The sequence below is a fragment of the Camellia sinensis genome, chromosome 10 (genome assembly GCF_055761805.1).
Source record: "Camellia sinensis isolate YWXY chromosome 10, ASM5576180v1, whole genome shotgun sequence".
Classification (NCBI taxonomy): Eukaryota; Viridiplantae; Streptophyta; class Magnoliopsida; order Ericales; family Theaceae; genus Camellia; species Camellia sinensis.
The window spans coordinates 86,146,651-86,174,388 of record NC_138970.1 but is presented as its reverse complement, the minus strand read 5'-3'; the positions used below and the strand labels follow the sequence as shown (position 1 = coordinate 86,174,388).

Below are 27,738 nucleotides of genomic sequence, written 5' to 3'. Positions count from 1 at the left end.
ATCAAACATATCAAATGGCCTTATACAAAATTAGGCATGTAGAATACTCATTCATATTTTAAATCAACAAATCCATGAAACTTATATAGAAGTAGCATTTGGAAAGTAATATACTTGAAAATATCTTTACTAAGATATTACTCACAGTGATCTGCCGGTTGGTTTGCCCTTGTGCTTGACCCTACACATTTCATGAACATAATGGGTCACAAACGATTCAATCTGTTTTTAATTCATACATCCCTCTTAGGCTTCTTTCTTATTCTTTTAGCTCATTTACAATGCTTGGTATATGCCTAAGAGTACTTAGAAATGAAAGAGAATGGAAAATGAAACACAAAACATCTTTATAAAGTTTCTGAAACAGGGCTCCCCGCTCGAGCTTGGCTTTCGCCGCTTGAGCGGACCCATTTGGTCTGCAACAGTACAGGTTGCCTTATTTTTACACTCGAGCTGAGAGTCGACACATGTGACTTTCACTCGAGTGTGACTCTCCTCGCTCAAGCGGAAATCAAAGTCTGCAAAAGTTCTGGGAACTAATATTTCACGCTCGAGCGGCGCTTTCCCCGCTCGAGCAGACATGTCAAATTCTAGAATTTCCAAAACTGTTCTTGAAGCTTAAACTTGATATTCAAATACCCCAAACTCATGATCTTGGTTCAAAAACATGGAAACACATTATATAATATGAGAACATAACCACTATGAGGCCAATTATTCAAAATCATGATCTAACTCTCAAATTAATCAATATTCCTCTTGTATGGTCAAAACCCATGTATTCGAGCTTCATACAAGCCTCATATCTCCATCAATCATGCATGCATGTAAGTTTTTGACTTCAATTCTATTTCAAATGGCACCAATGATGTTTATAATCATGAAACTTAACAAAACCATGCTTGCATGTATGCTTTAATGCTCAATTTGTCATAATTAACACATTACATGCTAACTTGTACAATTTCATGGTAATTCTAAACATGCATGTGCATATAGACTTCAATCTCTTCATAATCAGCTCAATTCATGCTTTTGAACATCATTTAATTTTGAATTTACAAAATAACAAACTCAAACTCATAAATTTATGCTCAATCACTCACCTAGGAGCTTCAATCTTCCAAATTCTAGTTAGTTCCTTGAGTTTAGCTTCCAATCCTCAAGCTTTGAGCCAAAATTTATAATTTGAGCCCCTCTCTCTCTTTAGAGCTGTCTCTCACTCTCTCTCTAGAGTACATTCAGATTTTTGAGTTCAACAAATGAGGGACTTGAGTGTATATTAGCCTATTTATAGGCTTATCTAATTAGACTTGGTTAAGGCTAATTAATTGTACCTAATTCAATCAGTTTAATCTAATTATTTTGATCCAAATCAATTTCTAATTAAATTTCACCGTAGGCTCTAAAAATTATGTCAATCACAATGGCGTAGTCAATTTCGGTTTTAGTGGCCGATAAGGCCTTCAATTTTCAGTTCAAAGCACAAATTCTAACAGATTTTCCTACGGTGAACAGATACAAAGCCAAAATCACATATAATCATGCAATTAACACCTAAATTCAAATTAAGAACATAATTACAAACATAATCATGATTAATTAATATAGTACAGGATAGGGTTATTACATGTTCAAACTTTGACAAATTAAAAAAAATACATCTAAATTCTTCCGTTTAGACCATTGAAACTGTTAATTCTATGACGGACTAATTTGGACCCTTCGATTTTAGCAGATTGAATCCGTTTGGCAAGAGCTTTTTTGGCTATTTTAACCACATAAGAAAAAATATACTATTTTAGACACAACAAACAAAATATCACGTCCAACCCATAATCATTACACTCTTCTTTCACAAGAAAAGCTAAAAAGTCAAAAAGCTAAAAAGTCCTTCACAAACTAAACTTTTTAGTTAAAATAATAAAAAAAACTAAAAGGCTAAAAAGTTAAAAAAATTAACTCACTTCCCAAACGGAGGTATAGTGCCAATGAATTGATACAGGAAAGCCTAAAAAAAATGAAAAAGAAAATAATAATAAAAAAGAAAAAAAGAGAGACAAAAGTAGAGAGCTACGAGGGAAGAGGCTGATCAGGTTGGTCCAGCAAAGCACAGCAGTTCTCACGTAACCTGTGACACCCCCTCGCTGACTTGTCCCTGTTTTCCTTGCAGTTGCATTCCACCTTATTAAAATCAGCCAATCCTCCTTTCTCTCTCTCTTTTTTTTTTTACTAATAACAAACACAAAAGTTATATAGCTCTTGGTTGTACATTTTAGACCATCACTCCCTCTAGCATACTATTCCTCATTAATCTCTCCCTCACTGTAAATATAGAGTGTGAAAGAGAGAAGCCTCCTCAGTCATCTCATTCACAGCAAATTTATAAATTTAAGTCAAGTTTGGCATACCTCAAATAATTTATCTTTTTATCTTTTTATCTTTTTTCTATCACATCACCTCTCTACTTTTCTGCACATCTTTTCATAAAAAGACAAAAAGTACACTTATTTAGGTCATTCCAAACAACGCCTTAAAATTATCAACAGAGAATTTATTTAGAAACAACAATTAATAGTTTAAATTCATTTTACTTATAGAATTTATATTTCATCAATTTAATATTTACCACACATATATATATATTGAATAAATTTTGACACCCTAAGTCTAGGACTAGTTTTTTTTTTTTTTTTTTTTTTTTTTTTTTTTTTTATAATAATAATCCATAGAATGGTATTACATGCACCAATTAGTGTACTAACACTAGTTATGACATTATTATTAATTTCACTCATTATACAAATTACAAATATTAAAAATATCTTAAATTATGTCAAAACGTCAATTGATACACTAATTAATGTACTAATTGAGGCCTATGACATTAATCTAATCCATATGCTTTCAATAACTCATCTATATCTATATCTATACTATATATTAAGCAAAAGAGGGTTTTTAACCCTAAAGCCTGTGGGAGCTCCAATCTCCTAATCCTAATTTTCTAATTTTTTGATTTAAAAAAAAAACCTCAGCATTTATTGACTTCTCCCAACCCACAATCTCTTTTGACTTTCTCATAAATATTGCAACACCCTTTTCAGTTTCTTCCATACACTATGGTTACACACAAAAAAATAATAATAAGAATTTAGTTATAGATCACAAAAAGATATAACATCTAAATTTGAATTATGATTTAATAATATAATTATGTATTTTTTTTATGTATATCTATCAAAATTTTAAATTACTTAATGAGAAAAATTATTTAATTTTTCAAAATTATTGATTCAAAAAAAAAACAAAAATGCTAGAGGCCCCAAAAATTCTACCAAAAGTTTTACCAAATGTCTCACATGGGTGTGGGACCCACATGGGACCCACATTGTGTGGGTTCCACACCCATGTGAGACATTTGGTAAAAATTTTGGTAGAATATTTGGGGTCTCTAGCATTACTCAAAAAAAAAACCTCAGCATGTATTGCCTTCTCCCAACCTAACCTCAGTATTTATTGACTTCTCCCAACCCACAATCTCTTTTGACTTTCTCATAAATATTGCAACACCCTTTTCAGTTTCTCCCATACAATATGGTTACACACAAAAATAAAAAAAAAAAAAAAAGAATTTAGCTATAGATCTCAAAAAGATATAACATCTAAATTTGAATTATGATTTAATAATATAATTATGTATTTTTTTTAATGTATATCTATCAAAATTTTAAATCACTTAATGAGAAAAATTAATCAAATTTCAAAATTATTGATTTTTAATTTACAAAATAGATTAAAAAAAACTATTGACTGATTTATTTATTTAATAACAAAAATATTTCATAATCTTTCCCTCCTAATCTCTCTCACAAATTTTCAAAAAAAAAAATATTAAAACTTGCATTCATTTTCTCTTTCCCAAAAAATCAGATAATATTTTTTATTAAAGTTGTAGATATCTACCTATATTTTATATATTATATTATAACATAACAAAAAAAAAAAAACTATAAAACTAAAAAAAAAAAATCTTTAAAGTTTATCTAAGTAAACTTTAAATCAATAAAACTCACATGTCACATATCTAACTCACATCATAACTTACCTAAATAATAATAATTAAAAACAAATGGAAACCACAGATAAATTAAATTTAAAAAAAAAAAGATACCCACAACTCCATCTTAAATAAATTAAAAAAAAAATACCCGAATAGAAACAACACAAAAACAAAAAATAAAAATAAAAATAAAAAGATATATCTATCTATCTATCTATCTATCTATATCTATCTATCTATATTATATATTAAGCGAAAGGGGGTTTTTAACTCCAAGCCTTGTGGGAGCTCCAATCTCCCAATATAAATTTCTTGATTTTTGATTTAAAAAAAAAACTTAGCATTTATTAACTTCTCCCAACTCCCAAGTCTTACCCTTATAATAACACTTTAATGCATCAAGAACAAGCATAAAAAAAATTCTTTGAAATGCAACACGTATGAATTCCTTGAAAAGTCCCAACACAGATAATTTTTATCCCTCATAATAACACTTTAATACATTAAGAACAAGTATAAAAAAAATTTCTTGAAAAGTCCAACACATATGATTATTATCAAAATATTAAACTTTAATATAATATAATATAATAAAAAAAAATACATTTAATTCCTTGAAAAGTCCAACACATATGATTATTATCAAAATATTAAACTTTAATATTTTACAAAAAAGGAAAAAAAGAAGACATTTAAAAAAAAAAAAATTTAAAAATCACAATTCACATATATAGATAATTGTAAACACAATCCGTGCATAGCACGGGTGATATGCTAGTTATATATTAAGGAAAATGGGGTTTTTAACTCCAATCCTTGTGGGAATTCCAATCTCTCAATCTAAATTTTTTGATTTTTTGATTTTAAAAAAAACCCTTAGTATATATTAATTTCTCCCAACTCCCAAATCTTACTCTCATAATAACACTTTAATGTATTAAGAATAAACATAATTTTTTTTAAAATCTAATACATATGAATTCCTTAAAAAGTCTTAACACATATGATTTTTATCCCTCGTAATAACACTTTAATGTATTAAGAACAAGCATAAATTTTTTTTTTCTTAAAATGTTCAACACATATGATTATTATCAAAATATTAAACTGTAATATAATATAATAAAAAAAGATATTTAACTTTTTGAAAAATCTAACACATGTGATTATTATTAAAATATTAAACTTTAATATAATATAAAAAGAAAAAGGGAGCTTTTTTGATAAATCCATTTTCTAAGAGCTTTATTCCATCCAACCCATATTCTTTTTGACTATTCCATTAGGTCCAATTTGAGATAAGAAGACCAAAATACCCTTTTCATCTACTTATGTTCCATTTAGTTCACATTATTTTCTTATATTTCAATTAGTCCTATGGGTGACATAATTACCAAAATACCCTTAATGTGAATGTTCACACCGTCAACGTAAATGTTCATATCGTCAATGTGTAGGGGCCCGGCCCATGTCGATCCATGTGGGTGCCCGGAAAAATTCGAGTCGGGCCGGGCCGGCCCACAGGCCAAAAAAATAGGCCCGGCTCTGCCTGTTGATAATATGAATATTCACATTGACAAGTTAACATTCACATTGATAGGAGTGTAAAATTGGCATGCGGCCCGTGGGTGGCCCGAAACCAACCCGTCGCCCGGGGCGGGCCGGACCGGTCCGTTCACAATGTGAATATTCACATTGACATATTAACATTAACAATAATATTGACAAGAGTGTAAAATTGGCCCATGACCCGTGGGCAGCCCGAAGCCCGGACCCGGGTCGGGGCGGGCCCGACCCGGCCCGGCCCGTTGACAATGTGAATATTCACATTGATATGTTAACATTCACATTGATAGGAGCGTAAAATTAGCCCGCGGCCTGTGGCCGGCCCGAAACCCGCCTGCGACTCGTGGGCTGCCCTAAGCGGGCCCGGCCCGACCCGCTGATAATGTGAATATTCACATTGACATGTTAACATTCACATTGATAAGAGTATAAAATTAGCCCGCGCCCCGTGGCTGCTCGAAACTAGCCCACGGCCCGTGGGCGGCCCGGGGTGGGCCCAGCCGGCCTGTTGACAATGTGAATATTCACATTGACATGTTAACATTCACATTGATAAGAGTGTAAAATTGACTCGCGTCCCATGGGCAGCACGATGCCCGTGGGCGGCGCGAGGCGAGCCCGGTCCGGCCGGTTGACAATGTGAATATTCACATTGACATATTAACATTCACATTGATAGGAGTGTAAAATTGGACCGTGGCCCGTGGGCGGCCCGAAACCCGCCCGCTACCCAGGGCAGGCCCGGCCCGGCTCGTTGACAATGTGAATATTCACATTGACATATTAACATTAACATTAATAAGAGTGTAAAATTGGCTCGTGACCCGTAAGCAGCCCGAAGCCCGGCCTCGGGCCAGGGCGGACCCGGCCCGTTGACAACGTGAATATTCACATTGACATATTAACATTCACATTGATAAGAGTGTAACATTAGCCCGTGCCCCGTGGCTGCCCGAAATACGCCCACGGCCCGTGGGCGGCCCGAGGCGGGCCCGGCCCGGCCTGTTGACAATGTGAATATTCACATTGACATGTTAACATTCACATTGATAAGAGTGTAAAATTGATTCGCGTCCCACGGGCGGCCTGAAGTCCGTGGGCGGCCCGGGTTTGGGTCCGGGCCTACCCCGAGTCGCGGGCGAGCTTCGGGCAGCGGACAAATTTTACACTCCTATCAATGTTAATGTTAACATGTCAATGTGAATATTCACATTGTCACGAGTCGGGCCAAGCCCGCCTCGGGCTGCGATCAGGCTTCGAGCCGCCCACGGGCTGCGGGCCAATTTTACACTCCTATCAATGTGAATGTCAACATGTCAATGTGAATATTCACATTACCAACGAGCCGGGCCCGCCCCGGCCTGAGGTCAGGCTTCGGGCTGCACACGGGTCACGGGCCAATTGTACACACTTATCAATGTGAATGTTAACATGTCAATGTGAATATTCACATTGTCAACAGGCCGGGCCGGGCCCGCCCCGGGCCACCCACGGGCCGTGGGCGGGTTTCGGGCAGCCACGCGGCGCGAGCTAATTTTATACTCCTATCAATGTGCATATTAACATGTCAATATGAATATTCACATTGTCACGAGTCGGGCCAAGCTCGCCTCGGGCTGCGATCGGGCTTCGGGCCGCCCACGGGCTGCAGGCCAATTTTACACTTTTATCAATGTGAATATTCACATGTCAATGTGAATATTCACATTGTCAACAGGCCGGGCCAGGCCCGCTCCGGGCAGCGAGCGGGCTTTTGGCCGTCCATGCGCCGCGAGCCAATTTTATACTCTTATCAATGTGAATGTTAACATGTCAATGTGAATATTCACATTGTCAACGGGCCGGACCGGGCCCGCCCAGGGCCGCCCATGGGCCGCGGGCGGGTTTCGCGCCACCACGGGACGGGGGCCAATTTTACACTCCTTTTATTGTGAATGTTAATATGTCAATGTGAATATTCACATTGTCAACGGGCCGGGCTGGGTCGGCCCGCCCTAGACTGTTGTCCAGTTTTATACTCTTATCAATGTGAATGTTAATATGTCAATGTGAAAATTCACATTGTCAATAGGCAGGGCCCGGCCCGCCCACGGCCCGTGGGCGGGTTTCAGGCAGCCATGAGGTGCGGACTAATTTTACACTCCTATCAATGTGAATGTTAACATGTCAATGTGAATATTCACATTGTCAACGGGCCGGGCCAGGCCCGTCCCGGGCCGCGGGCGGGCTTTTGGCAGCCTATGGGCCACGGCCCAATTTTATACTCTTATCAATGTGAATGTTAACATGTCAATGTGAATATTCACATTGTCAATGGGCCGAACCGGGCCCGCCCCGGGCCGCCCATGGGCCGCTGGCGAGTTTCGTGCCGTCATGGGACGGGGGCCAATTTTACACTCCTATTAATATGAATGTTAGCATGCCAATGTGAATATTCACATTGTCAACGGGCCGGGCCGGGCCTGGTCGGGCCCGCCCTGGACTGCTGTCCAGTTTTATACTCTTATCATTGTGAATGTTAACATGTCAATGTGAACATTCACATTGTCAACAGGCCGGGCCGGGCCCGCGCACGGGCCATGGGCGGGTTTTGGGTAGCCACGAGGCGCGAGCTAATTTTATACTCCTATCAATGTGAATGTTAGCATGTCAATGTGAATATTCACATTGTCAACAGGCCGGGCCGGGCCTGCCCCGGCCGCGGCCCAATTTTATGCTCTTATCAATGTGAATGTTAACATGTCAATGTGAATATTCACATTGTCGACGGGCCGGACCGGGACCGCCCCGGGCCGGCCATGGGTCACGGGCGGGTTTCGCACCGCCACGGGACGGGGGTCAATTTTACACTTCTATTAATGTGAATGCTAATATGTCAATGTGAATATTCACATTGTCAACGGTCGGGCCCGCCCCGGCTCGCGGCCAGGTTTCGGGCTGCCCACGGGCCAATTTTACATTCCTACCATTGTGAATTTTAAAATATGAATGTTCACATCATTAAATTGCTAATCGTTCAAAAAATATTTATAAGGGTATCAAAATTAAATATAAGGGCATAAGTGTCCAAGAAAATTGTGTAAATCAAGAAAATGGACTTTATGGAATAAAACTATACATATATGGGACTAAATGGGTTAAAAAATTCCTTCATGGACTTCTTGGGTTAAAACACTTCTAAATTGGACTTATCAATAAAAATCCCAAAGAAAAAAAACATAAGATATTTAAAAAAAAATATTTAAAAATCACAATTCACACATATAAATAATTATAAATATAATCCGTACATAACACAAGTAACGTGCTAATATTTATATATTATAATAATTTGTTTATCACCACCATGCCTCGATCTTGTAAACCCCAGATTTGAATCACGAACTCTCCTCATTCCTTCCCCCACCCAATCTCTCTCTCTCCCTCTCTCTCTCTCTCATCACTATTTCTACCCAACTCTTCCCACCTTCAATCCTCCCCTTTTCAAATCCCACTTCCTACTTCAAAAATCCCCTAAAAAACTCATTTAAAACCTTCACTACCCTCTCTCTCTCTCTCTCTCTCTCTCATCCTTCTCTGATTCACCAAAGCAAAGCTTGTGATGATGGCTAATAAGCATCTACACGAGCTACTCAAAGAAGACCAAGAACCATTCCTTCTTACGAAGTACATCGCCGACAAGCGATCTCAACTCAACAAACCCACACCCAAACCCTCATTACGACGCAAACCCATAATTGAAAGCTCCTCTTCAAAACGCCGCCTCTACAAACATGCCTGTTTTCTCTCCTTCGCCGACTCGCCGGACCTCAAAAAATCGCCGGCGACTTCGAATAACCCCTCTAAAAGCCCCAATGCTGTTATTCTTCACGTCCCTTCCAGAACATCTGCTCTGCTTCTCGAAGCTGCAATGAGGATTCAGAATCAGAAACAATCTTCGTCTCATAAACCCAAAACCCAGATTAAAAATGCCGGGTTTGGGTTGTTTGGGTCGATTCTCAATAGATTAAGCAGTAAAAATACGACTCAGAAGTGTGAAGTTGGTGGAACTGGGGATGGTGGTTTGCCGAGAAAATCGGCTGGAAAGGGCGAGAAAAAGCAGGAAAGTAATGGGAAAAGTGGGTCTGAGATGGGTTTTTCGTGTTCTTGTAATCATAGTAGGCGTAATAGTAGTACTGTATGGTCGGAGAGCAATGAAGAGAAGTCTTTGGATTTGGAGAGCTCTAGTAGTTGCAGGTCTGATGAGGACTCGGAAGAGATTGAGTTTGCGATTGAAAAGAAAGAATGTGGAGGTTTTGGTTTGTGTGAGAAGGAATTCTGTTTGAGCCCTTTCCAATTTGCTCTCCAAAAGAGTCCCTCTCCTGGTCGCCGGACGCCGGTTTTCTCATCGCCGGCCATTTCTCCGTCTCCCCACAGAAAACAGGTTTGTCTTCATATTTTGCATCCAAATTATGCAAATTAATTGGATAAATTATATGTTTTGCATCATTTTTATTTACATAATTCTATTTAATTTGATTTTGACTTTTAATTTTTAATTTTTAAATAATTTAATCTAATTGATAATGTCAATTAAAATTTTTAAAAGTAAATAGTCCTTATTAATTTGAACAAATTTATAATTTTTACTTATAAAAATATGGCATATATAGCTTGTGTGAGCATTTTTTTTTAATCAAAAAAACTAAAAAATGTAATAAAGTGGATTAAATTAAATAAAATTATAAATTTAAAGTTAAAATTGAATCAATTAAAATATTACATGAATCAAAATAATATAAAGAACAAAATATAAAAATTACCGATATAATTTATCCAAACTACTTGTAAAATGTTTGTTTGTGTTTTTTTCTTCTCATATAAAAAACAAAAAAATAATGTAAAGCTAAAAATCACGAGTCATTTTCATATGATTGTTTTTGTGCGAAACCAATTGTGGAAAATTGAAAGAAAACAACTTTTTGTTTTTCTTTTTAAAAAAGCACTTACTTTCAGCTTTTAAAAAAAAAAAGTTTTCGAAATAATTGGTCAAACAAATTTATGTATTTTCTATAAAAATAAAAAATAAAAATTGATTAATGATCCGATCACTAAATTTATTTAGTTTAAATTCGTCTGAGTAAACTTATTTCTAAAAAATGGCTCATTCAAACGAATTCGGATTAAAAAAATTCAGTTGATGTAACACTGTTAAAAAAATAAAAATAAAACGGACGGGCCAACTCAATGACAACCGAGTGAACTCGTGACTCAGTTTATGAAGTTAGACGTGTTTAAATCGTCGGCGAAACGAATTCATTGACCAGAAAGTAGTCTTGAAATGTCAAAATTACCCATCACTCCTTCACCCATGTGGGGTGAATCCAAGGCAGGGGATAGAGCTATTTGTGTCATTTCAGTTTTAGGCAAAACATATCTCTCATTTTTTTGTTTGTTTCGTATCTGTAATTTCGATGACATCTTTCCTCTGCCACGAAAATCTTTGCTTAAGACCCCGTCTACAAAATTATTTGCCGACAAGGACAAATCTTATTTTGTTCTTTTAGTTGGACCCATTATTTTCAATCCCACATCTTTTAGCCATAATCACACCATATTAAACTTTAATTCAAAAGAAAATTATAACAAAAATCGACAATCAACTTTTCATGATTATGGACATCATAATTTCACCAGCAATAATACAGAGGCAAAAAAAATAGTTAGTGAAGTGATCACAATATAAAGTGTATTGATCAAATTTATTTTGAGTGTGAGTTATAATATACAAAATTTAAATAGTGAATGTCAGACTTTTTTTGAAATTTGAAGAAAATTACAGTAAACCCCACATATTTGATATAATTTATAATATATTTAAGATTTTAATTCAAGTAATATTTATTTTATTTTTCATTATAAATTTGTTAGTCATATGAGTGAAAAAACGATATTTTCATATTTTTTCACACTAAAATATATATTTTATTTTGTTTTTTTATTGTGATATTTTATTTTGTTTATCTTTATATTTTCACACCATCTACATTAATCACATCATCTTTGTGTTTTCATATGTTGTATGTCCACTCGAATAGTCGGTGTAACCATACTAAAACTGTGAGTCATAATATATTTTCTCTTGATTTCAGAGAGGTCAATGTAATTTATTCAAATTTAAATATACACCATAGACTTTAAGTTGTTTTGAGTGTGAGTGATAGTTGTTGTGACTTGCTTGGTTCGAGTTTTCCAAAAACACTTTTTAGAAAATTTTATTTTCTTGTTTTTCGTGTTTTTTTTTTGTTTTTATTGAATTTTTTTAATATTTCAAGTAATTTTTATTTTTTTACTTTTTAGACATACCTAACATAAATATATCTAAAAAGTAAAAAATGTATGAAAAAAACCTTTTAAAAATTTACTAAATACCAAAAATACAAAAAAAAAAAAAACGAGAATTCAGTACATTTTTTGTATTTTTATGTATTTATTAATTTTTCAAAATATTTTTTCACAATTTTTTTTACTTTTTAGATACATCTAAGTAAGGTGCATCTAAAAAAATAAAAAAAATATTTAAAATTTTAAAAATATGCACTAAAAACAAAAAAACATGAAAACCAAAAAACTCACAGTAAAAAACTCAAACCAAACACACTGAATATTTTCATATTTTTTCACACTAAAATATATATATATATATTTTAATTGTGATATTTAATTTTTTTTATCTTTGTATTTTCTCATCATCTACGTTAGTCACATCATCTTTGCGTTCTCATATGTTGTATGTCCACTCGAATAGTCGGTATAATTATATTAAAATTGTGAGTCATAATATATTTTCTCTTGATTTTAGAGAGGTCAATGTAATTTATTCAAATTTAAATATACACCATAGACTTTAAGTTGTTTTGGGTGTGAGCAATAATTGCCGTGACACCTAAAAGGGAAAAATAATAATAATAATAATTTTATCATAAGTAATTATTATCCAAGTGTAATTGTCCTAATAATGTCCTAGTTATGCTTATGTTGAAAATCAACAGGAGAAAGAGAATTGTGAAGTACAGAGCATTCAAAAAATCCAATTAGCAAAAGAGGAGGAGGAAGAGAAGGAACAATGCAGTCCTGTATCAGTTTTGGACCCTCAATTTGAAGATGATGACGACGGCAACCATGACGAGGACAACAACGACGATGATGAGGACAGTTCTGAACTCGAATGCAGCTATGCAATTGTACAAAGTACGTAGAACTTTTAATTTTATTTTTTAAAACATCCTTCCTTATCAATTGTCTAGTCGTTTTCAATTTCTGTGGTATGTGCATTTGTTTACACATACATGCCATTTACACGTGATTGAAAGATCCTAATCAATTTGATTATACTGATTCTGAAACATGAATTATTTGCAGGTGAAAAAAAACATCAGTGTTTTGTACCATTGCAATAAATTTCTCATTAAATTCTTTGGTTTATGTGACCTCATTTTTTGTCTATTGAATACTGAGGTTGCTAACATGGTTCATAACTTCATGTGTTGCCCCACATTAGGCTGAGGTTGTTGTCTTCTTCATGGTTCACACACTTCATAGTGCTTTTCTGTTTACTGGGCTAGGCCAAACATGGAACTAAATTTTTTGAATTTTTTTTTTTGTTTTTTGGGACTTCCATTACATATGTTTGGTTGTTTATGGTTTGGTGATTCAATCTTGTTAGTAGTTTAAATTTTAAGAGTTGTACCATTCTCTTCCTGAGTTTGAAAACAAAAGAACTACAACATCACCAATATCAGGTGTTCAATTTTCATTGTACTCAAAGGAATAAATTTTTAACCTTGTACTTACATTATTCTCAAAAGATCTCCCTCTCTCTCTGCTCCAAAAATAAGTCGCTTTCATTATAATTAGTTCACTAATATTACATATCTAGAATTCACAAACAATAATGGTAGGTCACATTATTTTTTAGATATGGTGGATCTAAGGACGGCATTTTGTTATGTACTTTAGAGTCAATCTACTAAAACCACGCAAACAAAAATATTAAAAATTACGGTTTAGTTTTTTTAAAATTGGGAGAACCTAAATTAACTTGAAAATTAATATTTTTTTTAAAAATTTTTATAATTAAACTCTTTAGTAGAAGGGTTGGTTTGATGCAGTTTAATTTTGGGCACAAAAAAATTTAAATGATCCCACCAGACAAAATTCCTGGACCGGCGATTTAATAAATCTTATATATACATATGTCGTTTATTTTGTGGTGAATATCATTTTACATTTTGCCGTTATACATAGGGTCTTGTTCTCTGTTAATTCGTGGCTCTCATATCTGATATTCTTCTGTAAACATTCATTTGAGTGTATTAGTATTAGTATTTGATATTGATTGTTCTTTTGTTTCCTTTCATTGAAACTACAGAGGCAAAGCATCAACTGTTGCTCAAGCTTAGAAGATTTGAAAAACTGGCCGAGTTGGATCCTATTGAACTTGAGAAGAGAATGTTAAAAGACCAAGACGATGAAGATGAGAGCAAAGACATAGAACAAGAGGAATGCGAAGAGGACGCTTCATCATCATCATACACAGAAAAGAATGTTGATGGGTTTGTGAGAGTTGTTCTCGGCAAATTAGGACTCCATCAAAGTAAAGTATTGTCAGACATGGAGAGACTGGTATCAGACCTCATTGCCGAGGAGAGGAGAGAAGACGAAGACAGTGATGATAGCGAAGTGGTGGCAAAAAGGGTTTGTAAGAGGTTGGATTCATGGAAAGAGGTGAAATCTAACACCATTGATATGATGGTGGAATTGGATTTCAGGAGAGAGATTGAAGGGTGGAAAGTGAATGATAAAGAGCTGGTGAGAGAGACTGCAAAGGAAATTGAGCTTGCCATCTTTGGAATATTGATGGAGGAATTATCAGAAGAGCTTGTTTGCTTACCTAGTGGAAAGAGTTCACAAAGTTTCTGTTCATCTATGTAATTTTTTGTTTTTTGTTTTCTCAGGTTGTTAATTTAGATTTATTAATTTTAATTTGAGGATCATACATCTCACTTTCCCTGTGAGGGGGGTAGGTTAATTAGTGAAGGAAAGATGACCCAAGAAGGATATGAGTTAGGTTGGTAGCATGGTATTATATGTATATTTATCATGTACATGTAGAAGGGGAATAGTTATGTACCTTTTGCTTAATGAGAGATGACAATTGCAATACATTCCTAGTTTCTTAAATTTTTGGGTAAATCACACCTATCTGTTTGGAGATAATTATATTGACATCTTTTTAGTGATGTTAGAACATCTCCATTCTAGCATCAGATGTTTCATCAAACGTCTCATTTTGGTGCTCCAACTCTTTCACCAGATTCATATCAAATAAATGGAAGCCAAGACTTTCATCAAACGAATGAAGCTTTTCATCTTTTATCAAATTTAAATTGTTATCGTTAGGCCGCACAATCTCCCGGATGTCCACCAAAGAGCAACTTTGACAACTTTGACATCCACTCGGATGTTCTCCCGATCAACCGGACATGTGAAAAAATCTGATGAAAATTCTAATTTTAACATTGGAATAAATGGTTTCAAATCAATTTTTTCATCAAATTTTTACTCAATTTTGATGAATTTTATTATTCAACGTCGGAGATGGTCTTAAAGAGAAACAAAACTGATGGTGTGAAAATGTAAAAATAAATAAGATAAAATACAAATTCGAAGTTAAAATATAAAATATCATTTTTCATCTATATGACTAATGAATTATTGATTAAAAAAAAATTTTTGTTATGTGAATTAAAATTTTGAGAGAAGTTAATGAATTTAGGACAAATTTATACTTCTTATTGTATTTTCTTTAAGCCTTAAGGGAGGTAAGAGCAATTTATCCTAATTTTCTTGTTGTGTGAACGGATAATTTAGTACATAAGACACTCCTTGAAGTGACGTTTAGTAAATTGGACATATTTAACTACTAATAGGTCCTAATAATATGACTTAGTTCTCATTAAGTCCTATTAAAAATAAATCTTGGTAAAATTATTGCTAAAAATAATTTTTTTGTGATAATTTTTTATATATGTCGTTAAAAATTGATAATTAGTGACTTTTTTGTCATAATTTTTATAAATTATCGTTAAAACTTACAATTAATAACTTTTTTTATGACAAATTTTTTTCATAAAACTTATTAGGCAATAAATCTATTTATTAAGACCTACACGTAAGTACCCCTTAACTTTATCCTAAGTTCTATAGGGTAAGGAAGGGAGGGATGGTGGGAGAGGGAGAGAGAATTTTTAAAAATACTAGTCTAGTGGTGACACTATTTTACCTGATGTCAAGCGCTAACCAGTAACTAATGAGTTGAACCAACCCCATCAGCTAGTTAAAAAAAAAATTAAAATTAAAATTAAAATTAAAATTATAGTTAATAATAGTCTTTGACAATTTTTGCACCTATTAGTCATTGTTGTTGCATTCAACTCAGCGGCTTCTCCCTTCCGCACAAATTTTATAGTTTGAATGGAAAATCCACTTCTTAATTTGTTCAAATTATTCATAGTACATATTACCCAAGTATTGGGATTTTTGGTTCAATTGTGATTTTTTTGGTTGAATTATAAACACACACACATATCTATATATATATATATATATATATATATATATATATTTGTAGTTATTTGCGGAAATAATGTGTTAAAATTTTCTTTCATTTATGATTTGAGAATTAGTATTTAAGTTTTTGTAAAACTCTATAAATAAAATATTTTAAAGCGGCTGCTAGATGTAGCCACTAAAAAACCGCAAATAAGATTAAATGGACAAGTTTTATCTCCCACTAATCTAATTATATTATAATTTCTACTACAAAATAAGATTACTTATTAAATTATAAATTTACAGCGTGATATGTTCTATAACAATCATACAAGTAACAAAATATTGAGATGAACAAAAAAAAGTTTAGGTAGAGTTAGATCTAAGTGTTGACTAAATAAACATAGCGTTATATTTAATATATAACCCGTTCAAGAAAATTATAAATAAAAAAAAAAAAAAAAAAGCTTCCCTAACAATCATGTAAAAAGTTAAAACTTAGACGAAAGTTTGAGCAAAGAATATGATTCCACCATGAAAACAACTTCAAAACTTTTTTTTTTTTGGATAACTTTGGCATCCCTCTTTTTTTCCCCTTTCATTTGTGTATCTTTCTTTATCCAAATCCTCTCCTGACTGTCGGCAACCAACTGAAATTCTCTGCATATCATAATAGTTTGGTCACGAATTTGTGAACTTTTTTTTAACAACTCCATCATTATAGACACACTATTTGGATCAATTGCAGCCCTAAAAAGAATGTGCTAGCTGTTCGCAAATTAACAAAGTGAGATGGGACCACTATCTAACATTACATTAGTGACAAAAATGCAAGCTTGAGAGATGAATTATTTCATCCATTGACATTATGATAATGTTATTATATATTAGGACCACACTTTATTAAATCATATAGAATGACTAAAGTTACATGTATCATTGATTAAAACGAAACTTAAATATTGGTAAAGGTGCACGTAAAAAGGCGATTAGGTTTGATTATAGAACTACTTTTTATTAATTATACTTTCGAAGTTGTGGCTGCACACTTTATCTCTACAAATTATTATTACTTTAGTATCAATTGAGCTATTCTATCATATTCCTTAAAACATATTATTTTAGTTTGTAACTGTAAATCAGAGATCACAAAACTTGCAGCGGAATAAAGTGTTTAGATCATACCTCGTTTGATCTAAAACCTCGTGGATAAATCACGTGCTTCCATACTCAATCAATCAATCCCAGCAGTGGGGTGATATTACAATGGTGAATATCACCCACACAAACCACAGTGCAAAATGACTTTGATCGTTATTTTTGGGAGAGAGTCAGTATCATGGGTAGAAACAAAACATACGTTGTTTCTCTCTTGGTTACCCATAACCATATATCAGATATATATTATATTTATCTCATTTATCCATTAATTAAATGAGATAATATCTGATATCTATATCATCTATCCATATCATGATATGATAGATATATATCCTGAGTGGCTCATCCAAATAGGTTTGAATTCAAATTCAAAAACCCATTTGGATGAGGTTCAAAAGGTTCTAAGGGTCATGCCACATGGGCGCCCAATTACTAACATCTCCCACTCGCACATGAGTTGGCATGACACTGCCACATCTCTGTCTCAATCTCCCAAAAATAAACAATCTCATACTAGCCACTGCACCGTGCGACTGCTGAGAACACCTGCATGTGGGAGCTCTATACTAGAAACTCAAAATGAGCCAGCATAGAGACATCAATCCAAAAAGAACAGAAATAGTGTCTCATATACCCCAGACCCATCTAATTACACCGGTCCAAAAAACATCTCTAATCCCTCAAAAAAGAGCATGTTTGACCCTCTCAATTCTTGCAATATATTCACACTTAATTCGCCTCTCATACAGAGCGATGTGAGTTGCCGGCAGTGAATATACAACAGTGGTGTAATACTAGATGATCTTCCCTTTGCACTCATGCCATTTAGTTTAGGATTGACCGCTTTCCCAGTGATGTCCCTTAAGGCCGAATCATGCATGACCGCAGGCAACATACCAAAGTAGCAGAACATCAACCCCTTACCTTATGACATAGTCAAAAGTCACAAAAGGGTACATAAATGAAAGTCATATCAATAATGACACGTAAGACTCACACGGTGAGGAAGTAGGGATCCATTCTCTCACCTCATTACTCGGTCGCCAAGCACATATAGTATGAATACATGTTACGGTGGAGTAACTCTTCCATAAAGAGTGATGTCATACTCGATACACCGTACAGATATTAGTCTAGTTGCTTTCTAGCGCCTAACCCGAATTCTCTATTTGCTCGCCTTCTAGGCGCCAAATGAGATCTCGAATCTGGCTAATCATAACAGGCACAACATGGAAAGTGGGTACTAACATCCATGTTTGGTCCTTAACACGACCTCATCTTGGTTATAACCAAGGCGACATACATAGTGGATGATTTAAGCCTCTCTTGGCTCCGAATAAAAATAAACCACCAGTCTCATCCTTGCTCGCTCCCAAGCGCCAAGGGCGATTGCTCGTGTGAGTGAGCCAATCTTGCCTGCTGACATCATCATTTGCTAATCATTATGACACAAACCATAATAGTGTCAACATCCCATCATCTCAAAATAAGTGATCGATTTAAAAAAAAATTGACCACAGCTTGCGCAATTATAGATTCCAAACATAAGCCTTATCAGCACCTCTTGCGATAAGTATATACAACGGAATCCACCATGTGCGCCTCACATGAAATGATTTAAGATCACTACCTCTTGCGCAATAACCTCTCTAAAGATATTTTTTGGTGACCAATTTGCGTTCATTCTTAATGCGCCCAACTAGCGCAGATGCGCCCAACTAGCGCATTGAATTTTACAAGGAGCAAATTAATATGCTTCTAATAAAGCATTTTATCCACAGTCTAATGAGCAAGGTCAAAGTTTGAACAACTCAGTTAACCATTTATCAAAGATAACACTTATCATGCCGAATACGCCCACATAGCGTACTTTAGGCTCCCACAACAAAGAAAAGATCAAGGAATATAGGTCATCTGTTTCTCCCAAAGACAATCTGAGGATTCACTCAATAGCTAAGGCTCTGGCTTTTACCGATAGGTAAGTCAATGGGTTTGCAATTTTGCATCTAGAATCGTTCTAGGATATTCCTTATGTAAGTCATCGAAGACAAACCGAGAATTTTCCTAAAACAATCCCTAAGGATCGTACATCCGAGCATATGAATTACATCACCCATGTCCATCATATCTAAAATGGAGGACTGCCCACCCTAGGTGGCGACAACCTTATAAATTCCTGGCTCATAATGACTAAGTAAGGAAAAACTTCTTTTGGACCATTGATCATGCCTCAGTGGTCTTCATCGATCATCGTTGCCCTATCATGGCTTGACGAAATCTAAGAACCACTGTTTGGATAACTGCTTTAGGCTGTAAAAGATTTATTGGAACTAGCAACCTTTTTGCGCTCCTAACTTTTCACCATAAAAGCAGAAGGTAAATCCCTACGGATCTACTTATCCAATTCTCTAATGAGAAATCGGGTCACAATGTCCACAAATCAATGTTCCGAACTTATGTCAATTATAGCCTAAGTCAAAATAACCTCACTCCCCAGGAGGAAGTCTTCTCATGGTCTACACTTTCCTCAATGGTGCGACCATTCGGTATCTAGCGAGCCTTATGCCTCAAAAATGACTATCCAAATTACGCATAACTTTATAACAGTTTTGCGTCATAATGGAAAGTCAACCAAATTATAAAAAATGGTTAATCCTCAAAGACTTTGTCTTAAACTGCGCAACATTGATCCACTTTCTAAAAACAGGAGACTAGAGCCTTTGGCATTATCCTAGGCTCTTTATCATCTTGCGGAGCAATCATGAATGTTTCCCTCTCAATCACCCAGTGATGACGTGGAAAATTTTCACATTTGCTACCACGCAACTAAGAATGTAGAGTATTCTGCTCTAATGGAGTAATCCATTAGTAGACACATCGCTCCCACTGTCCCTAGGATATTGGAAATTTCTTTCCATTCTCAACTAGGCTACATAGAGCGCTATGCTTGGAATTCTCCATCTTATAGAGTTCCGAAAACTCTATTCACGTCACCTTTACTAATAAAACTTTATGTGACTTAGTTACACTACCACAAAGCTGCTTACCTATATGCACATGACCCGGAGGGTTTGCATGACCGCATACAATAATGCGCCACACGACCCTTTGTGTTTACAAGACAGCATACAATAATGCGCTATAGAACCCCAGGTCTTAACTTCGCAATCTTATGAGAAGTAGAATAAAGATAAGCTGCTTAATGGTTACAGATCGCCCATAGATGGCTCTCTGCTAACCCATTACTCAAAATGGAGTGTAAAAACTGATATGGAGGGCACTTAGTTAGGGATATAGGCAACAAACTAGTGCAATTCCCAATTGGGAAACATTTTGCGCCATTATCTACCTAACATTAACAATATTTAATTCCTTATCTCTACTACACCAGTGTGTTGTTGAGTACTAGGAATAATCAATGTTCTAAGCATCCATCTCTCTTCACAGAGTTTTTCTGAAAAAATAACTCAAATAGATACTCGCCACCTTGGTCAAAACTAAAAGCACAAAAAACTCTTATCTAATTGATCTCGACCTCATATGTGCAATGTCAAAAATCATCTCAAAACTTTTGACTTATGGGAGATCAAATAGTCTTGACTCAGATGCGTATCGTAATCTATAAATGTGTCAAGATTGAGGCTTAGCTATTGTACCCTCACACATATCTAGTCACAAAATATCATAGTGGACTAAATGCGCCAAAACAAATGACCTTCTGCGGCTTTCCTACTTACTTGTGCGCACCCATTGCGAACAAAGTTACACATTCACATGAGAGCAGGATGTCATAAGCGAGTGGGCCCGAGAAGGCCTACTCAAACCATCGTGTCATCATCTCATTAATGTGATTAAGTATAATAAGCCACTGGTTCATGACCAATGTCATAAACTAATTCCAATCATCTTAATGTGTGAGTTCTCGAAGACAAGTTTTAAAGGTTTAGGCCCAACTAGGTAATGACTCACGACTAAGTCATATTCACTAGATCATAAAAAGGATGTCATGGAGATATCAACTGCGCCTAAGTCGCAAATTTAACTAGTAAGTGCTAATCCCCTGCACCTTCAAGTCAATTTTATTCTCCATACACTTTAATATATCTAGTTGAAAGATGACGATACTCCTGTTGCCATCTCTATTTCTCGCTTCATAGTTACTTGCAATTAATTCTACTATCCACAAGAAGGAGAGAATAAGCTATCAACTATGATAGCTCCTGAAGTAACTTAAGCGCGAATTAGGCTAAAGAGTCTAATTCAACACAATGCTCTTACAAGCGATGCGTTAAATTCTTAGAGTCATAACAACCTTGTCAGCCTTAACCTTTTCATTACTATGCTGCAACGTTTGCGCTTAGTGGTAAATGTTATTCAAAACGTTAGCCTAGTAAAGGAATCACACAAAGAAGCACCTCATCCATGTTTCACACTCAAGTGTGGAAACAGTAAATGTCCACACTTAGACAAGTTGGCAATGCTAATAGATTTTGCAGCCACTAAGCGCTAATCTTTTCACTCAGTGTTAATAGATTTTGCAGCTTCTAAGCGCTAATCTTTTAACTTCACGTGATATTTCAACGCACACTATTATAGTGCATGAAATTTCGTTCAATCCACTCCCAATAATTGGGTAGAGAGCAAAACACTGCTCGTCCTGGCTACTCGTCTTACACTTAATGACTAATTTATTTAAGCTCGCATTTCTTGGATGACGTGACTCTTGAATGTTACTTCATCCAATGATGTAACATTATTTACAAGTCAAATTACAAAGTCAATCCGCGCAGCTCATTAGTCAAGATCATATACAGATCTATTGAGGGCTTACTAATTTCATAACTCCAAAACTCGCCAACCAAAACTATGTAGCGTGCCGCTAACTATAGCGCACACATTAGTTTTTATTGTGCCAAACAAGGCAACAAAAACACGGCGACTTTGAGTCATATTTCCTTACTTTGGCTCAATTAAGGTTTGACCTAAAGTCTCCAAGACTTTTTCTCATCTAAAGAATGGGATTAGTTTGTTCACATTTGAACATCTCTACTAAGTCTAGGTCAACCAAATTAACTTCCATAAGCTAAATCAATTTAGAGAGAAATTCGCATTGGGATTAATTTGATTAGCATAATATAATTTTGCCGCAAAAATCTAAATTAAATAGTGACAATATTACGCAAGTCGCAAGATCGAAAATCCGCTATGCTCGTAATCATCTCTTGCGCCACAAGTGACAATTATCCAAAATTTAATTTAATTTATGCGCAAAATATTGGTTTTCGGGAGTTAATCTACAAAGATTTCTCTCAACCGAATAACCTCCCACTGACTATGGCATATACAAAGCATGATGAATTCCATATAATAGCATCTTAATGTAAATTTACAAATAACTTATGCTATATTTATTTAATAATGGAATTCTAATAAATAAATAAATAATCATGCTCTTCTAATTTTAACATATTACAAATCCAAAAAAAAAAAATATACTGTATTCAATATTCAGATTATGCCATAATTAAAGTGTACATCATTTTGAAATTTTCTGGAATTTTTCTGAAATATTCTGGAATTTTAAATAACTAATAAACACACATAAAATTAGAAATAAAAAATCCAGAAACTGATAAACTGAAACAATATTACCAGTAGATAGTAAAACATTTCAGAAGTCCACAATAAAAAATTTCAACCCCAGAAAATTAATTATGCAATACCAGAATCATTTTAAAGCATAAAAAATGAATTATTAACACAGAAAAAATATTTTTTATTTTCGTAAAATTTTCAAAATTTTACAAAATGTAGAAAAATTAATTCTGAGTCTAAGGGTACCAACCATGCTCAAAACAAAGCTATAACGAATAAATTATGGCCAATTAACGCAATTCAGAATTAAAAAACAAACAAACAGAGCCTTAGAGCCAAGCTAGGCAGGAAAAACGGCTCGGCTCGGCTCGGCGCCGCTCAGCGCAACTCGGCGCAAGTCGGCTCAAGGAGCGGCTCGGCGCGCGGCTCAGCCCGCGGCTCGGTGCGGCTCGGCTCACGGCTCAAACGCGGCTCGGCGCTCGGCTCCAACGCGGCTCGGAACTCGGCTCCAGCACGCGGCGCGCGTGCGAGCGCGGACGGCGCGCGTGCGTGGACAGCCCCGCCGACGCGCGCGTGATGGCGCGTGCAGGCGCGTCAGCAGGGCATCCGGCGCGTGGTGGCGCGTGGTGGCGCGTGGGAGAGCGTGGCTGCGTCGTGGTGGCGCGTGAAATCCACGCGCCGCCTTCCAGGGTGTTTTCTGGTCCGATTATTGCACTGCCGGACTCCTTTTTCCAAAATAAAATCATTTATGCTCTTTAAAATGACATTAATGATCATAAAAATGAAATATTTTGGATCTCACTATCTTTTACAAATATACATATGATAAAAGAAAGCACGAAAATATCCATTAATGGCTCTGATACCAATGTAAATCAGAGATCACAAAACTTGCAGCGGAATAAAGTGTTTAGATCATACCTCGTTTGATCTAAAACCTCGTGGATAAATCACGTGCTTCCATACTCAATCAATCAATCCCAGCAGTGTGGTGATATTACAATGGTGAATATCACCCACACAAACCACAGTGCAAAATGACTTTGATCGTTATTTTTGGGAGAGAGTCAGTATCATGGGTAGAAACAAAACATACGTTGTTTCTCTCTTGGTTACCCATAACCATATATCAGATATATATTATATTTATCTCATTTATCCATTAATTAAATGAGATAATATCTGATATCTATATCATCTATCCATATCATGATATGATAGATATATATCCTGAGTGGCTCATCCAAATAGGTTTGAATTCAAATTCAAAAACCCATTTGGATGAGGTTCAAAAGGTTTTAAGGGTCATGCCACATGGGCGCCCAATTACTAACAGTAACATTTTAAATAATAAAGTTCGATTATTGCAGGTCAAATTTGCCATTAAGAGTCATTTGTGAGATTTGTTTGTTGATAGAACATTTTTCTTAACTTTAGCTGCATCAAAATCTACATCAAATGTGTTCCTTGTGTGCTTCAATAAGGCCATTAAAATCTCCTCTTAAACGATGTAGAAGAAATATTTATGTTTATATTTTTATGATTTTGGAATTAAATTTTAACTAAAATTTTGTTTGCTTAATAGTAGTTAAGAAGAATGGAAATAGGATTGCAAATGGAGCTAAAGATTTGGAAATTTTTATTTAATATTTGAATAGCTATTGATGGGTCGACTGATTATTTGTTAGGTCGACCCATCCCTCTATGCTCAAATCTTTGGAAAAGTATTGGATTGACTCATTAGTGCTAGATTTAGTCCATATACAACATCCAACACCATATTGAGATTCGAATAAACTATCAATAGGTTCTAGTAGTTAGAATTTCATTAAGTCTTATTGAAAATAATAGTAGCTAAAAATAATTTTTTGTGACGATTTTTTTACATATATCACTAAAAATTAACAATTAGTAACTTTTTTTTTGTTGCGATTTATAAATTGTCGCTAAAACTTACAATTAGTGACGTCTTTCTATGACGAATTTTTCAAACTATCGCTTGAAGTTGAAAATTAGTGACATTTTTTTGTGACCATTTTTTTAAACTGTCACTAAAACTTATAATTAATAACTTTTTTTGTGATAAAATTTTCAAACGGTCGCGGAAAATTAACAATTAACGACTTTTTTCAATAGTGTTTGATGAAAAATACTATTAATTATCATAGAACTTATTGGATAATAAATCTACCTATTAAGATCTATCCGTAAGGCCCCTTTTAATTTTATTTTGCTTAGGTTTGCTATTATGTATTAATTTTAACTTTTCTAAGATTTTGATTAAGTTCACTTTATTACATAAAAGACTACCAGCATAAAGAAGTTTATTCAGTCAATAATATTTTTTAAGATTTTTTTTTTGGTTGAAAAAATTACCAATAATCCTATTTTATTCTCAAGATTAGCAGTGAATTTTATCAAATTTCAATAGAGACAACTAAGTCCTATTTTTATAACTTGTTCCTAAAAAGTTTAATTTTCGATGATGGTGTATTTTTTTTTTTTCAAGTTTACCCTTTCTTAAAATATGGATAATAACTTCTTAATCTTTTAAAAATATATTTTCTAAATTTTAAAAATAAACAAATTCTATAAAACAAAAGCATAAGGTTCATCATTTTCTGTTGTCTCAAAAAATATACAGATTTGCTATGGTGTTATCTTTCACAATTTTTTTAAGATAATTATTTCAAAAATCAGACCTTTTGGATTATTCACAAAATATATTCTTACAGTGTGAGATAATAAAAATGTTGAATCTTACGCCTTAATTCTTTTAATCAAATTGTTATGTATGATTTTGTTTGATGTAATTTATTTAATCTTTACAATTAAAAATATAATTCTTAAGTAAATTATATTTTTTTTATGAAATTGTTATTCATATTTTAAGAAGAAGGATAAAATTAGAATAAAATATGCTATTAGGGAGATTTGAACTTTGGTCAGAATAATTTATGAAAAAAAGGATTTAATTATCCACAATGAAAAAAGATAAGATTATTTATGATAAGGTAATCATTTTTAACATTATTGCTACATCACTAAATCAACTCCCTCCATTGGGTAGTAGATACAATATTTTATGAATATATGTAAAGAGTGATAATATATAAATATAAAATTTGTATAAAAAAAAATCATACAAAATGAAGTGGCATAAGTGTGTCCATTCATTTCAAATTAAAAACCTCATGAAAGTGATTTATAATTTTCAAAATGTCACTACTACATTATTTTTATAACATTTTTTGTATAAATTTTTTGTTTGGAATCATTTTCCATATTTAAAAGAACCATGACTCAAGGCCTACCCTCCTATTCAATGGTAGAGCTCCATATGCACTGACAAAGGAAGAAAGGACAGAAATGGAACCAAAGGAATTGCATAGAGCTTGATTAGTATGGTTCACCCAACTTGGATTAGAAAGCTCAACCTTCTCCTCTCTGCAAGAAGAGGAAGATCCAATTCTACAAGGAACATGGTATGGCCTTTTACAACTATTCAGTAGACTTCCCTTTGATGTTTTACCCTTCCTTTTAGGTTATCTAAAATACCAATTGTAAGAAATTTTCCATAGGTGAGCCTACATAAATCAAATAATAATACATCGAATACTGTTAAACGAAGTATGAGTGGTATCGATTAGACCTATTAAATTATGATCCATACAAAATATGATCAGGTCATGGACATATCTTTAATATTATATATTTTTTGTCATGCTGTGTGCATTAAAGGAGTATGGATTAAACAATATATGTAAAGACCAGTTTAAACTCACTTGTAATTCTCTTTATTTATGATAGGCTAATATGAAATTGAGATTTTATAAATACGTGCTTAAGGTCCCCACTCCAATCCTAACCTCCATCTCATATTTTCTAATCGGTGTGTTAGAGATAATGAGAATAGGGTTCTAGAATAGAAGACAATAATCATTAAGAAGTCTACTGTTTGAATTACCAGCATCAATAGCGTCAAGTGTGCAACTATTATTGTTTTCTTCTTTGATTTGACTTGAAATCTTAGAGATTTAGATTTCTATTGAAATCCCATGTCTCTAGGCCTCCCCTCCTATGGAATGGTAGAGCTCCATATACACTCACAAAGGAAGAAAGGACAGAAATGGAGCAAAAGGAATTGCATAGAGCTTGATTAGTCTGGTTCACCCACCTTAGATTAGATAGATCAACCTCCTCCTCTCTCCAAGAGGAAGAACATCCAATTCTACAATGAATATGGTTTGGCCTTTTGCAACTATTCAATAGACTTCCCTTTGATATAAGAATACATATAGAACTATATATTAGAGAATGATTTAATTATCCATTGTTTAATGCTAGCCATTTGGCAAAGGGAAAAGTAACCAACGTTGTGGTGGCACTTTGGTTTAGGATAACCATGAGTTGGGACAATTAATCACTTGATTTATTTTCGACTAACCAGCTAGAAAACAATAGAGTATATATGAAAGGCACTTGGAGGCCCATGTTTCGATTTAAGTTACATAATTACATTTTCTTTTGTAGACAATAGAGTGTGAAAAAGCAATTTAATTGCCTCCTAGATTGGTTTAAATTGAAACATATTAGATGCCACTTAAATTTAAACAAGTGCATTATTGCAATGATCCAAAATAATCATGAATTGGAGTTCCACTCATATTTGTCATTTTTGTGGGAGACAAACATTGCTCATCTCTTTCTTTCCTTTTTGGTTTTTTTGTTTTTTTTTGTCTTAAAAAAAAAAAAATTCA

At 34.4% G+C, this 27,738-nt stretch overlaps 1 protein-coding gene across 1 annotated transcript; it reads left to right on the top strand.

Moving 5' to 3' along the window:
- The first annotated feature begins 8,936 nt into the window (after positions 1-8,936).
- Positions 8,937-14,833, top strand: LOC114294449 (uncharacterized). The gene is made up of 3 exons (XM_028238585.2): positions 8,937-10,052; positions 12,661-12,859; positions 14,040-14,833. Exons 1-3 carry the CDS (start codon positions 9,231-9,233, stop codon positions 14,600-14,602), a joined length of 1,584 nt encoding a protein of 527 aa, XP_028094386.2. The 5' UTR covers positions 8,937-9,230; the 3' UTR covers positions 14,603-14,833.
- The last annotated feature ends 12,905 nt before the right edge of the window (positions 14,834-27,738 follow it).

Excerpts from the sequence above, each read along its gene's own strand:
- LOC114294449 (XM_028238585.2), top strand. The coding sequence starts at position 9,231 with ATGATGGCTAATAAGCATCTACACGAGCTACTCAAAGAAGACCAAGAA. Across the intron at positions 10,053-12,660 it reads CGTCTCCCCACAGAAAACAG|GAGAAAGAGAATTGTGAAGT; the intron begins GTTTGTCTTCAT and ends GAAAATCAACAG. Across the intron at positions 12,860-14,039 it reads CAGCTATGCAATTGTACAAA|AGGCAAAGCATCAACTGTTG; the intron begins GTACGTAGAACT and ends TTGAAACTACAG.